At 64.0% G+C, this 15,095-nt stretch overlaps 1 protein-coding gene across 8 annotated transcripts in view; it reads right to left on the bottom strand.

The window, feature by feature from the left end:
• Positions 1–396: 396 nt before the first annotated feature.
• KCNQ2 (potassium voltage-gated channel subfamily Q member 2) overlaps positions 397–15,095 on the bottom strand; it is a 65,658-nt gene continuing 50,959 nt past the window's right edge. For 3 of the 8 annotated variants that reach the window (XM_087444980.1, XM_087444978.1, XM_004430197.3), the window contains 5 exons: positions 14,518–14,741; positions 13,690–13,798; positions 13,133–13,264; positions 7,775–7,898; positions 397–6,758 (listed from right to left, as the gene is read on the bottom strand). In XM_087444980.1, the coding sequence (XP_087301106.1) occupies positions 6,027–6,758; positions 7,775–7,898; positions 13,133–13,264; positions 13,690–13,798; positions 14,518–14,741 (1,321 nt within the window). In that variant the 3' untranslated portion in view covers positions 397–6,026. Of the gene's footprint in view, positions 6,759–7,774; positions 7,899–10,727; positions 10,836–13,132; positions 13,265–13,689; positions 13,799–14,517; positions 14,742–15,095 lie in introns of all 8 variants that reach the window. The other 5 variants (XR_015555536.1, XM_087444981.1, XM_087444975.1 and 2 more) reach the window with 5 other exon arrangements.

Here is a 15,095-nt window from a genome sequence, read left to right as displayed (position 1 = left end):
CTCCACCGGATCCCTCCAGACCCACGTGCACAGAGCACGCGCCCGAGTACCGGGCCCGCACGCTGGTGCTCACCCGGCATCTCCTGGAGGGCCCAGAGGGCTCACCCGGCCCCAGGCCAGAGGCACCCCTCCCAGGACCCTGCTGCTCCTGATGGCAGAGGGAAGGGCCACAGGGCGGTGAACGTGAATTTCTGTTGTTTTAAGCCACCAGTCTGTGGTCCTTGTTATAGCAGCGACAGGTCACCGATCGAGCCCCAAGCCTTGACCCTGGAGAGCGCCAGCCTCTCCCGTGGGCACAGTGGCCTCTTGGCAAGGTTGTCACTACTCCTCCCACTGTAAGCCCGGGACACGGCCAGCAGCCCAGAGACAGCAAGAGGAAACAGGCCACACGCCGTCCAGGTTGAATCACTGCGTTTTACTAAGTGCACAGGTCCACTGGCATTCGAACTCGTCCCTGTGGCAGCAGAACTTTCCACGTGCGTCCCTGCTGCCCGATTCCACACCTGAAGTCCCCGGGCAAACCCGCGCTGGGCCTCATCCTCACGGCACAAGCATCAACCTGACAGTGGCAGAGTTAGAATCTCACTGGTCCGTAGAAAACCAGAGTCCACTCCCTGGGCGTCTGTCCCTGGAGCCCGGACAGCACACAGGCCACAACTCAACTGGGCGGGTGGCAGCACATTCATGAAAGAAAGGCAGTCGCTACGGCACAGGGACGCTCACGACGGTTAAAGTGTGCGTCGGTGCTGAAGGCATATGAAGTATCTTTGGAGCGTGAAGGGAAGTGCAAAGACAGGCAGGGCAACAGCGCTGATGGGGAAGCTGCAGCCACCTTCCGGCCGGAGGGCGGCACTGCGAGGACGGGGCGCCGGTGTGTGCGTGAGGGGATCCCAGGCGGACCTGCTGTGGGTGTGATGACCGGTGTGACGTCCGCCAGCCCCTCTGTGCCCGTCTGCGGAGCTGTCCCTCAGACCACGGACGCAGGAGGCAGAGCACCAAGGAGGCACGGGGTAACCTTGGTGAATTTCTGTCAACGTGCATTAAGGCAACGACTTGATGAATCCCAGTCAGAGGTGGGTGTGCGGTGTACGGTACATCCACACACCTGCCTGGAAGCCCAGGACCGAGGGCTGCCCTCGGGGGTCCCCTCCTCTCCTGGCACCTGATCGGCCTTCTGGAGGGTCGCTCGCCTCCGTCAGCATGGGGCACACGCGCAAGTGTCTGAGACGAGAGACCACCCACCTCCCCCTCCCATCCCACAGAGGCCTTCCAAATGTTGTGCAGAGGGTCTCACCTCCCAAGAAGCACCTCCTTCTCACTCTCTACCATGTTCCCTAAAGCTCCCTTCCTCCAACATCTCCTCCTCCCAGGATCTGCTGTCGGCCCCCACCCCTCACAAGACGGCAGAATCCAGCGAACTGGGGCCCCCACTCATGCACGCTCCAGGGGCCACGTGGTGTCCTGGCCTGGGCAGCCGGCTTTCCCAGGACCCTTGGAGAGAAGAGGGGGGTGAGCCCCAACCCCACCACATCGCCTCCTTCAGGAAGCCCTCCCTGGTCGTCTCTCTTACTTAGCTTGGTGGGGGCCCAAGTGGAGCTGGTTCCTGGGGGCAAGAACGCCGCAGGGCAGCTGGCCCGGGACAACCACACAGCCTCCCCGGGCACCTGAAGCAGGCAGCCACCCCTGCCGGGCCCACCCAGCCCTCCTGCCCACACCCATCGGTGCACACAGCAGGAGGTCTGGGGCTCTGCTCTTGGGGGCACAGAGATCTGCACACCACCCTGAGGGCAGCTGAGGACCACTCCGGACGGCATCAGTTGGGGGCATCTGATTCTGAGACAGTGTGCACAGGGGCCCTGGGCACACGGACCCCTACCCGCTGCTCAGAAGTCGCCCCTGGGGTGCCTGGCACTCCAAACCCTCCATGGTGGGTCCTCGCTGTCAAAGCGCCCCTCCTCCCCCCACGCCGTCTCAGGGGTCCGGGACGTCAGAGGGCGAGGAAACCACTGCCCTTCGCTCTTGCGGCAAGAGATTGGGGCCTGCGCGCCCCACTCTGTACGTTATTTACAACTCAGGGTGAATAGGAAATAGATAAAAAGGCAGCATTTCTACAAAGGCCCCCACCAGCCCCTGGGCCTCAGGAAGCATCTGGAAATGTCTCAGGACCGAGTTCTGTTCCACAAACAGTCAGGGCGGGGGCACCTGCTTCACAGGGCAGCCACTGAACGTGGGGGCGGCAGAAGACGGGCCGCTCCCCGTCCTTCCCTCCATGTTAACATCTCAACCATGACCAGCCGGGCACGAGGGAGACGGTCAGTTAAAGTCAATTAACACACGGAACACGCGTGATGCTGCAGGCTGGTGACCACTGTGGGTGGGGGTCGTGGGACTACTGGAGGACGGCTCCAGGCTCCTCTTCTCACCAGGTGGGACCCCGCGGAGCAGCCCTCGTGGTGTGCAGTCCCGGAGCCTGGGGCCACTCCTGAGCCTCCAAACAGGGATTTGAGGCGAATCCCCCCAAAGGAAGGTGGTGTCGCTGAGGGGGCAGCCGTGGCCTCCCGAGGGGAGGGACCAGGCAGGTGGGTCTGGGGCGAGCCCTCCACCACCTGGCTGGACTCTCCGCCCTCCAGGGCCACCCAGTTTGAGGCCATAGCTCACGATCTTACACGGACAGAAAAGGGAGATGTTGAGCCACAACTTGCCAATGAAGGTTCAGGGCAATGCCCCGCTGGGCCACGTGGCCGAGGAGGGCAGAGAGAGCCGGCCAGCACCCCAGCATCAGATCCTGACACCCCCACAGATGCCGGGACCTTCCTGGCCCAGCCCAAGCCACCTCTTGGCCTCCAGCTGACCACACACTCGGGACGGCTGCCCAGCCAGCTGCGGGGAGGGGGCAACGTGGGACCCTGGGTGGGCTCCGGTGGACCCTCCGCCAGTGCTGCCCAGGAGCCTGGGATGGCCGGAACCCCGACCCAGGGTTCCACATTCCAGGACCACCTGTGACTCCCGAAGTCGTTAACTCCTTGTGGCTAAAAGAGGGCAGAGCCAGAGAAAGGTCAAAGGGCGGCCAAGGTCAGAAATGCAGTGTGTGTGCACGTGTGGGCGCACGCGTGTGTATGCATGTGCATGCCTGTGTGTGCAAGCATATGTGTGGTGTGTGTGCCTCTGGGCGTGCATGTGTGTTCTGTGTGTACACAGGTGTGTGTGCAAGCACAGGTGTGTGCGAGTGGGCCTGTAAGGGCACATGTGCTAGCTAACACATAACTTGTCTGAGGAAGCGTCTGCTGCTTTTGCCCCAGGCGGAGGCTGCCCTCAGCCACACTCGTGTCACACACCCACACACCCGACAGTGCACGGCCTTCCCAGCCCCTTCCCTGTTACACTTCTCTGAAGATGGGGGCGTGGGCAGTGGACGGGTGCTGTGGGATAACGGGCTGAGGGTCCCCAAGGGCAGCCTCTCCCCCATCATCTCCCAAACTGCGCCTATAACCATCCCCCAAACAGACGTGTGCCTTCTCTCTCCCACGGGGCCGGAGATGTCCTGGAGGAGACTTCATGTTCTCCCTGCGACGGGCACACGTCCACGGTCCAGCCTCCATCCCTCCCACTGCACCCCCAGAGAGACCCTCCCGGCTGCGGTTCTGGACACCTGCGACCGGCTCAGCAGCTCTGGAGACAGGAGGCACGTCCAAGGCCAGCTCCTCCTGCCACCGGGGCGCACAGCACAGGCACGGCGTGGCACAGTGCACAAACCTCTCCTGAGGGGCAAAGGGCCCCCTCCCAAGGCCCGGGGCCCACGACGGCCGAGATCCAACAGGGGACAGGTCCCTGTTGCTGGCGGTCGGATCTAACTCTCCCAGGGCCGTGGCAGCAGCTGGCTGGGGCTGGTGTCAGACGTGGACGCGTCCGGCTCAGGGGGTGCCTGCTGGTGCCCTGCCCGGGGGCCTGTGGCTGGAGTCTCCCTCTCCCCCAGCGGGAGGGTGAAGGGGGCTCAGACGCCAGCCCCAACCTTGCCCAGGGGGAGCAGCAACACAGCGGCCACTTGCCTGGGCCACTTCACACCGGCCACACCAAGTACCCGAGTGTCTACACTGGAGGGGCTTTTCTCACCACTGCGGGGCCCAAGGCCAGAGAAACGCTGCCTCGAGAGCAAGAAAGTGCGCACAGCAGACACACGGGGTGAGGGGCCGGCCGGGGACTCCGGGGTGCCTCCTCCCCAGGGCGCGCAGCAGTTTCCACGCTGACCCTTCCCGCGAGACTGGGAGAGAGGGCACCCTCGGGCCACAGCCCTGAGTGCGGACAGCGCTCTCCCGCCCCAGGCACTGGCTTCGGGCCAGCTCAGGGCCCAGCCCACGCTCCAGCTGCCTGGCCAGCAGCCCCAGCAGGGAGGTGCCCACGGGTGGGACCCAGGGTGTTCTGGCGAGGGCAGGGGCTGCAGCAGTGACGCCCTGCCGTGGACGGCAGACGCAGCTCTAAAAGATCTCCGAGCACCAGGGGCACACGACCCTCAGACATGTCATTAGAGTCCTTCCCAGAGGGCACGACGGCCTCTCCTGCTGACCGCTCTGATCAGAGTCGGGATGGACTTCAATGAGCACTGTGAGGAGGCGCAGAGGCCCTCCCTGGACTTGCTGGTCCAACCCCACCTCTTGGGCTGGGCTCCCGGCTCTAAGCTGCAGCCCGTCAGGCCAAGGTGCTGACAGGAGGGGTGAGGTTCCTGCTCCCCAGGGCCCAGGGCGGGGACAGGTGTCCTTGACTCCCAAGACATTGAGAGGTTACAGCCAAGGGACAGGGCAGCAGAGGGGAGTGGGTGGGGGATGGTCAGTTCCAGGGGGGACCGGGCAGCGGAAGAGAGTGGGTGGGGGACGGTCAGCTCTGGGGGACCTGGCAGAGGAGGGGAGCGGGTAGGGGATGGTCAGCTCCAGGGGGGACACGCAGTGGAGGAGAGCGGGTGGGGGACAGTCAGCTCCGAGGAGACAGGAGAGACGTCCTACAAGACAGAGCCACCTTTGTCTCCAGACGGCAGAAGGGCCTCTCCCAACCCTGGTGGGGCTTTGAAGGCTTTTCTCAGCGGTTACGGCCTCGTCCAGCCCTAGGTCCTGTGGACAGGTGCAGCAAGGCACCCGGGGAAGGACGGCGTGTGAATCTGCTCACCACAACCCACCCGGCCCCAGGACCCTGGAATGTGAGCCTGGCTCAGGGCGGTGCCCCCAACCGCCCAGCATGGTTCCTTGCACACGGGTCACTACACAGTGCGGGCTGTGGCCCAGTGAGCGGCGCCCGGCCAGGGCGGAGCAGAGAGGACACAGGGGTGCCCACCCCCAGGTCTCCTGTGGCCGGGAGAGCCCCTAAAGACCCCCTTCCAGAGCCTGTGGAGCTGAGGCTGGGAGATTCAAGGGTCACTCACTTGTGCTCTGGTGTGGTCTCCAGGCCTCGCCCCTCCTCCTCTCCAGGCCAGGGTCCTGGGCTTGGGGCCGGCTCCCATCACAGGACACTCAGAACCCAGGGGAGCGGGGAGACGATGCTGACCGCAGCTCTCCAGACAGGCACCAAAAGGTGAGGAGGCATCGCCTCAGCCATGCACATGGACAGACAGAGAGACGGACAAACACGGCAGGGGCAGGGACCGACGGACAAACGCAAGCCGCACCCAAGGGGCTGGCCACACCTCCCGCAGCCGCCTGCCCAGGCTCCCTCCCCACCAGGCCTCAAGGCCGCCCATCCTCAGGGGACAGGCCTGCCCCTTGCTGCCCCCCTCACCCGGGCCCTGGTCCCAGACCCCACGCTTCCACCCTGCACCCAGGAGCCTGTCTTCAGCCACCACCCTAGCCCCTACTCACACCCAGGCCAATGGCCTGCAGAGTGGGCACGGCCGGCCCAGCTGCCCTTGTTGGAAAAGAACTTTTGTGCCCGCCTGCCCCCGGCCCTGCAGGGGTGTCCACACCCGCATTACTCTAAGAAAGGCCCTGGAAGGTCCCACCTCGGACCCCGGGAGGCCAGGAGTCAGGGAGAGGCCAGGGGCAGCCTCACTTCCGGGGCCCGGCCCAGCCCATGTCCCCAAAGGGGCCGTCGCCCGTGGCGGAGCGTGGCGGGGGCCCACACGGGGTGCAGAGCTCGGAGTCCGTGTCCGATTCCCCCTCCGCGATGTAAGGTCTGACTTTGGCGCATGGCGCCACGGCCGCGTAGCAGCTGTTGAGCGCGTCCAGGTTCTCCTTGGACTGGGAGATGCTGAAGCCGCTGAAGGAGCGCTCCAGCTCCTCGTGGTCCACGGACGGGATGGAGATGGACGTGTCGCTGTCCCGCAGGGCGCCCTCGTGGGGCCTGCAGGCCGGTGCGTCCTCGTGCCTCAGGAACTCCGTGCTGGCCCGGTTGCCCCCGCTGTAGGCCGACAGCGACCGCTCGTGGGCGGGCGGCGGCGGGATGCGCACCAGGGAGCCATGGTCCCCCACAGGCGAGGCCCCGTGGCCCTGGCGCGGGTGGCACTGCTGCTGCCAGGATGTGGAGGGCGGGCACTGGGCCGGGGGCACAGCCGGGGGCGCCGAGAAATTCTTCTGGCCCATGGAGCTGCTGGAGCGGACAAGCTTCAGGATGCAGCCATTCCGGTCGCCGTGCTCCCGGCTGTCCTCGGGGCTGTGGTACGGCGGTGCTGGCTCCGGCTCCTTGGCCCCGAAGTAGGCCTCAGTCTCCGTCGGGGGGATGCCCATGCGCTGCATGTAGATGTTCACCAGGAAATCCAGCTTCTTCTCCATGGACAAGACCTGCAGAAGGAGCTGCTGGACCCCGAGCTGGTCCCGAAGGTGGGCGGACTCGGGCTGCTCTTTGGAGGTGGGGGGACCCGAGCTGCTCCCAGAGAGGGAAGGGACCCGGGCTGCTCCCTGGAGGTGGGGGGACCCAGGCTGCTCCCAGAGAGGGAAGGGACCTGGGCTGCTCCCAGACGGGGGAGGGACCCAGGCTGCTCCTGGAGGTTGGGGGACCCAGGCTGCTCCCTGGAGGTGGGGGGACCGGGGCTGCTCTTTGGAGGTGGGGGGACCCGGGCTGCTCCCAGAGGTGGGGGACCCGGGCTGCTCCCTGAAGGTGGGAGGACCCGGGCTGCTCCTGGAGGGGCAGGGACCCAGGCTGCTCCCTGGAGGTGGGGGGACCCGGGCTGCTCCCTGGAGGTGGGGGGACCTGGGCTGCTCCCTGGAGATAGGGGGACCCGGGCTGCTCCCCACAAAGGGGCAGAGGCAGCGGGAGGCAGATCCACCAGCAGCTCAGCCTCTGACTCCACTCCTCAATGTGTGGCCTTGGGTTCAGAGCACTGGACCCTCCTGTTTGTCTGTGGGTCCACCCCTTGGAGCAAACTCCACAGAGGGAAGGAACCAGCCAGCTCCCAGGAACAAGTCTCGGGACGAGGGTCTTGTGCGTGGTTCCTGAGGACTTGCTCCCAGGGGGCCAGCGTGGAGTCGGGCAGAGAGGCGGGTGGGGACGAGGCCAGCCGGGTGCAACAGAGGATGACCCGCAGGGCCTGGAGCACGTGCTGCCCACAGCAGCCTTCACCCAGGGGAGACGAACAGCCCGGGACTTCAGGCCCTGTGGGTCTGCAGTCCTGCTGGCAGTGGAGAAAGTGCCCTGGACCTGGGAGGGGCTCACGGGGGTGCGAGAGGTCCTGAGGCAGCAGCCCTCCGCTGTGACGGGCCCCACGCCTCTCTCTGAAGCTCAAGGACCCCTCATGGCGTCCACCCCAGACACCCCCAGGCAACCCGGGCAGGGGCGGTGCCTCCCCCGCCTTTCCCACCTGCTTCTCCACCTTCCCCAGCCGTCCCATCATGCTGGGGTCCTCGGGCAGCTCTGCCTCGGCCGGGCCCTTGGTGCGGTCCTTGTCGGTTATCGCCGGGCCGCGCCCCACGATCTGGTCCACTCTGCCGGGAAGAGACCCCGCCCCCCGGCATGAGTTCAGGTGGGTGCGGCGGAGCCCGTGGCCCTCTCCTCCTGGGCCAGGCCACGGCCCCCCGGATCCAGGCTCCAGTCCGAGCCCAGAGCCAATCAGGGGGCAGCGGGGTGCCAGGATAGATGGACGCCGGGCACCAGTGGTCACCCTGTTCTCTGACACTCTCGGGGCCTGTCCCCGTCCGTTCCATTCCAGTGGGCTGGCGCATTAGCGAGGAGTAAAGAGAAGGGGCTTGGGGCCTCTCACCCAGCAGCTCCCCCCCGCTCCCCGCGCCCCGCCCTACCCCAGAGCTTTACTCCTACATAATGTGCCACCGAAGCCCCACCGGATCTGGTGGGGACGGAGTTCAATGTCTGCACGGGAACAACAGAAGCAGGGAGGCGGGAGAGCTGGGCTCCATGCACCAGGACGGGAGGGAGCGGGACACAGACCAACACAGGAAACCAACGCACAACTGAAGGAGGGGACAGAGCCACTGCCGACCAGAGAGAGGGGCCTGTGTGCTTGGGTGCGTGTGCACACGTGTGGATATTTCTGCCAGTGTGCATGTGCACACGTGTGTGTGTGAAATGTGTGCTGTGGGCTTGTGCACGTGTGCGTGGGTTTACTGTGTGTGCGCGCGCGTGTGTATTGTGCACGTGTGCGGGATGCAGAACGCAGCTGAGCCGATCTCAAACGAGGCCATGGGTCGCGAATGCCAACAAGAGGGGAAGGAGGCTTCTTCCGGGGAGTGCGGCGTCCCCTGATCCCCGTGCTGAACAGGAAGGGCCACGGAGGGGCTTGGAAGGGGCTGCAGGAGCTGCATGGCTCCCAGGGCTCCGAGCCGGTGAGCTGCAGGAGTGTGGATGCTCACTCGGAAACAAAGACCCCGCCGTCTGCGAGCTGCTGGGCCAGCTGCTCCGAACCTGCTGGGCAAACGGCACTCAAGCCGGCTGAGCAGGACAGCGACCCAGGCCGAGGCCACGCAGCCCCTGCCTCATCTCTGGCCTGGGGCCTGGAGCACAAAGCGCACTTCTCAGGTTTTGGAACACGGGAGGGTGCCAGCTCCCCCGGCCCAGCAGGCGCCACCCAAGCCGGCCGGGGCCACATCTGGGCTGCCTTCCTCACCTGCAGGGCTGCCCTGTCTGCCTCTGATGGGGTGGGGGGCCTTAGGGGTGATTTTTTTCTTTCTGTCGCATGAAGCAGAAGGGTTCAGGCTTGCGTCAGCCACGGTGCAGCCTCCTCATGCTCCACTGGGCTCCATGCTGGACTCATGCACAAAAGGTCTGGGAGGGGTGGAGGGGCTGGGGCCTTGGGGCTCCAAGCAGACGCAGTGGAAAATGGAGAGGGAGAAGGGTTCTCTGGTGTTACCAAGTGTCCACACAGTCCAGACACAGGTGCTCAGCGCCTTCACCCCTGCCACATGACGGGCCGCCTGCCCGGCCGGTCCCACTGGGAGCCTTGGCCAAGGGCTCAGCCTGGAGCTGCCGCTGGTGGGGGCTGGGAGAGGGTCCTCGGAGGAACCTGCACCACCCCCTCCCCTAGGCCTCGGGCTAAGGAGTCGGGCTTAACCCCCACGTGCCCCAGTCTGTCCTTCCAGCCCTTGCTCTGTGTGAATCTGTGTGTCCTCTGGCTGCAGTGGCCAGGGAGGTCCAGGGGGCTCCGAGGGCCGGCGAGGCCTTCCCAGCTCATGGCCCAGCCACCATCCCTGCAGCAATGCCAGAAAGACAGACTAGAGTCTCGAGGCTCGAGGTACAGCATCCTTGGGGCTGGGGGACATGGGCAGAGCAGGGGACCCAGCAAACACTGTCTGGGGCTCCCCAGGGAACTCCTTTCCCGAGGGACAGCCACTGAGTTGAGATGCCCAGCACACTGACCCTTGGCCTCCATGCAGAAACCCTGGCTCATAGGGAGGACTGGTCAGACACCCCAGTCACTCCACTGGGCAGCTCGGGCCCGGATCCATGTGCCCCGCTGCCAGCACCCCTGCTGGCCTCCAAGACACCCCCGCTGTTCCTGAGCTGCCAGCATGGCTGGGGTGTATCTGCTCTCACCCTCACACCCCCGCCCCCAGGGCTCCGCTCACCCTCCGGCGACCAGCCGCCAGAGGAGGGGGACGGGTGGCAGCCATCCCCTGACCAGCCCAGGGAAGGAGGAAGGCTCCCAAGTCTGAACTGGTCACTAAAGAACCTGCTTCTGCCCATCACCACTAACCACCCCCACCCTCCATCCTGCCCCTCAGCTGGGCCATCTTCACGCATAATACTAACTATGGTGATGACGACTGAAAATAAAAACACCCTCAGAGCCCGACTCGGGTCTGGGCACCTGGCAGGGACTCTCCTGTTTATTCTTCACAAGAGTTTAAGGCAAGAGAAGCGACAGGACCTCTGAGACCACAGGCCGCTCAGTCGACCCACCAGTGGGCGGGTGCCCGGGGGGGGCTCTGAGTCGGGACGGAGGGGAGAGCCACAGAAGGCCCTGTGCCCATGGGTCCTCCCTGCAGTCTGAGTGCATTTGATCCTCAAGGTGCCACCCTCTGCTCCTACCCAGGGAGCCCCCAGCCCAGGTGGACATCACACAGGATGGCCATAGAAAGAAGCCCCCCGTGGAAAGTTTCCCCCGGACCCCGCCAGAGGAGCAGCTCAAGGGCAACCCCCAGGGGCTGCAAGGAACGGCCTCCCCCCGTATGGCTTCATCAGGAACAGGGACGCCCCCTCTGTCATCAGAAGAGCAGAGCGGGTGCTGCCGTCATGTGGCCTGGAGCGAAGGGGGCTGGCCATTCCACAGAGACAAGGCGGGAGAGGGCTGGCATCCTGACCTAGGTGAGAACTGGGGTGACTCTCTCGGAGGGGCCGTGGGTCCTTTGGTGGGGTACTTCTTGTGCCGGGGAGTTGAAGGGGGTGGGGGGCCCACAATCATATCTATCCTGGCGAGTAAACAAGAAAAGAGACACCAGCAAATGCATCGTGAAGCAACACGAAAGGGGAGCCGGCTGGAAACCGGCAGAAACAGAAGGAACCACTGGCTTACAGCAGCCCAGGGACACTTCCTATAAACATGTTCCGCTCAGAACAGAACATGGCGGGTGCACACTCGTTCGACCCTGGCTGGGCCCGGTCTTTCCCGTGTTCACGCGAGCGGGGGACCGGGAGCCGTGTGCCCCAGGTGTGCCCGGGCCAGCACACGTGTGCACGGGGACACATGGCAGCTGGCAGCAAAGTACCAGGGCACCGGCTCAGAACAACATTAAGGTTTTGCCAGCGACTGACAGATCGTCCCGGCTCCTTGGCTGGCCCATTGGTTGGTTGTTTTTTCAGACAGAAAGGGAAGTAAAAGGGAAAATTTAGGACAAGAGCCTGGTGAACAGAAACAGCTGTAGTGAGAGAGACGTGTAAACAGGCCCAGCAGTGGAGACACGGGACTGTCCTCTCACACACCCACACGTTTGTTCACACTTGCACACACACATACACAGGTGACACGCACACTCACATGCACTCACACATTTGCTCATATGCACACAGGTGCACACACTGCTCACACGTGCACTCACACACACGTGCACACTCATAGGTTTGTTCACATGTGTACTCACACAGGCACACTCACACCTGCACACCATGCACACTCACACATGCACACACACATCTGCACACATGCACACCCACGTTTGCTCCCACACATGCCCACTCGCACCTCCGTGCACACCTGCATGTCTGCTCACACTTGCACTCATGCATTTGCTCACATGCATGCTCTCACATATTTGCACACATTTTCTCACACATTTGACCACATGCACAATTGCACACACGTTTGTCACACACACCCACAGGTCTAGTAATGTTCTGGGAGGATGCTGAGCCATGGGCCTCCCAGCCTGAGCCTGTGTAGAGGAAGGGGTCCCCTCCCGGCACTCCCATGGGAGCAGCCTAAGGCCCAGAGCGACCGCTCCCGACACCCTGGAGCAGGACGGGGAGGCACCCCAAGGCGGGCACACTGACCACGCCCTGGGACTGTCCCTGACCATGCCGACCCTCCCCCCCGTGGCAGCCTCGCTGGAGGGGCCCTGGGCAGGGGCGGGGCTCTGACTGGGGGAGTGTGCCACCCACTTCAGGAGAGAGAGCCACACGGCCTCCTTACAGGCACCACAAACACACGTGTGTGCACGTGCTTGTTTGTGGTGGAGGGTACACGCCTGGGAGCACAGGTATATTTGGTGTGCATGTGTGTGCACGGACTTAAGGGAGACATGTATGTGGGCACAAGGTTAAGAGCATGCTTATGTGTGTACATGTGTGTGCCAGCACACATGTGTGCACATGGGAGTGGACACGAGTCTGTGCACACACGTGTACACACCTGTACATGGGTGTGCTCCTGTGTGTCCTGGGCCTTTGCTTCTGTCTGTATACACACATGTACAGGTGACTCCTGGGGTGTGCAAGCCAGTCAGTCCTCACACACGTGGGGCCAGAGACAGCAGAGGCAGCGTGTGCCCTGCTGTTGCCACGCCTCAGACACGCATTGCAGCCCCGCTTCCTGCCTGGGGCATGGGAACCCCCTGTGAGGTGGGGAGAGGGGCGAGCCCCTCTGTGCTGGAAGAAGAGGTTCCAAGTGGCATAACTGCTGCCTGATGGGGACACGAAACCCCGCAGCTTCATCTCTCAATAAAACCACTCTGTTCCCAACACACACACACACGTACACATGCACACACATGTGCACAGACACACTGCACACATGCGACAACACAGACACACACCCACACACATGCATAACACATGTGTGCACAATGCTCTTGTACACACACATGCGTGCACGCATACATGCACTTGTACATGTGCACAGAGACCTATACGTGTGATTCACACGCACATGCATGTGCACACATGTGTGTGACTGCACACACACACACATGCTTGCCCATCATGGCATGGGCGGAAGAGGAGAGACAACAGAAACATTAAAAACAAACAGACCACACGAGGACACGGCAGGAAGCCCACGGGGGATTGTCAGGGGCCAGAGAGGAAGGACCCGGAGGCGGCAGCAAGCAGGGCCGGCCACCGCACCCCTGCGGCCCTGCCCACCACCCACCTCGGGCAGGGCCAGTGCAGTCCCCCGCACTGCACCCCTCTCGTTCTGGCCCCTGACGGACACGCCCCAACGCGTGCCGGGAGGACAGGACCCCCGCCCCGGGGCTGGGCGGGGGGCTCTTGCCTGGACTGCAGGTTTTTGATGCGCGACAGCATGTCCAGGTGGCCTGCCGAGTACTGCTCGATCACGTCCATCACGTCGTAGGGCCGCAGGCTCTCCTTGAACTTCCGCTTGGACACCAGGAACCGCATCACACTGAAAGGGGACGGGCGGAGGGCCATGAGCCCCAGGCCACCGCCCACCGTGGGCTGCACTCCAACCCCAGACCCAGCACCCGCCTGCCGTGGCCCTCCCTGAAGCCCCGCGGACGTCCACAAGTTATCTGGGCCACCCGCCTGCTGTGGACACCAACCACTCCTGGGCCTGGCTGCGCAGACGGACCCTCGTCCACCCAGGACCCCTCTGCGGGGGAGGCTCCTGGCCATCTACCAACAGCTCTGGGCTCCACACCCGGGACGGGTGGGCGACACGAGTTGCTTGTGAGCCACAAGGAGCCGGGACTGAAGGGGTATCGGCCGGCCCACCAGCGTGCGCACCTGCACACCAGCCCCGCAAAGCCCCGGGAGAGGGTGGACACGTCCCCTCCTGGGTCTCGCCCCAGGCGCCCCAGGGTCCCTCACCATACGGCCCGGATGCTGACTTTGAGGCCCGGGGTCAGGTCCTCGGTCACAAACTCGCAGTTACAGCTCTTGTTGTCGTCCGCGATGTCCTCCCCAGGAAGACTTGCTTCTGGGTGGAAGGAGACAGAGCCTGTGAGGGGACAGGCCACCCTGAGGACAGAGGGGACCCGGTCCTGTACTCCTGCAGCATGTGCTTGTCAGCGAGGGTGTCAGGGAACCCTGCGGGGCTCCCCTGGGGCACCCCGCCCAGGCACACCTATGCCTAGAAACCTGCCCCTGTCCGGCGCTCCTCAGCCGGCTCCTCGCCCCCGGGGACTGCAGGGAATGGATCCCTGTGGATGGACGGACGGACAGACCAAATGGGACCCATCCACCCACGGCAGTAATGGAACATCACTCAGCCCTGAAAAGAAGTGAAGCACCGACACGCTGCAGTGGAAGGACCCGGAGAACACCCTGCTCGGGGAGCAAAGCCCGAAGGATAAACACTGTGTGAGCCCATGTGTAAACCACCCAGAACAGGCAAATCCACGGACACAGAGCAGACTAGCGGTGGCCGGGGGCTGGAGTGACTGCTAACGGGGAGGGGCTCCCTTTGGGGTGATGAAATGTTCTGGAACTAGACAGAGATGACGGGTGCACATGGATGTACTAAACACCACGGGATTGTTCACTTTAAAACGGTTCACTTTATGTTCCGTGAATTTCACCTCAAGAACCGAAGAGGCTACCAGGGGGCGTCCCCACTCAGAGGCCGCAGTGCTGGTGAGGACCCCCGGGAGGACCCCCGGTAGCGTTCGACCGCGGGAGGGCGAAGGGCCGACCCACCTTCCGAGTTCTGCCGTGACGCGGCGCCCTTGATCCGGAAGGCCTGCCGCGCGCGGCTGCGGTCTCCGAAGCTCCAGCTCTTGGGCACCTTGCTCGGACTGTCCTCGAGGCTCTGGTCAGCACTGGGCGACCGCCGGACGGTCTGGGCCTGCGGGGACCCCTTCACCTTTGCTGCCACGCCTCGGGGGCTGGAGAAGACACGATCTTTCAAACTGACCTTCTGACTGCTCCCGCGAGAACCGACAGACAGATGGACGGACGGACACACACAGCAAGAGAAAGACAGCAAGAGAGGTCACTCTGGAAAGAACGCCCGCACCCCATCATCTGCATGCGGCTGACACCATCCACGTGGACTGGAGGGAGTCCAGACCCAGAGAAATGACTCGCCGCCAGGTGGACGGGGACGGCAGTGCACATTCAGCTCCACCACAGCTGCCCAGGGCCAGCTCGGGCACGCAGCCTAGCCGGGGAGGGGTCCGTGGACTCTCAAATCACTTGTGGCTGCCACCAAAAGGTGCCGGAGCCCTCTGCACACTGTCCCACCAGGTCTCGCTCTCCAGTGATACCCCGGGGCA

The sequence above is a fragment of the Ceratotherium simum genome, chromosome 21 (assembly GCF_057802395.1).
Source record: "Ceratotherium simum simum isolate JZ-2026a chromosome 21, ASM5780239v1, whole genome shotgun sequence".
NCBI classification, from domain to species: Eukaryota; Metazoa; Chordata; class Mammalia; order Perissodactyla; family Rhinocerotidae; genus Ceratotherium; species Ceratotherium simum.
The sequence above is the reverse complement of the archived record's forward strand: the minus strand, read 5'-3'. Positions and strand labels throughout refer to the sequence as shown.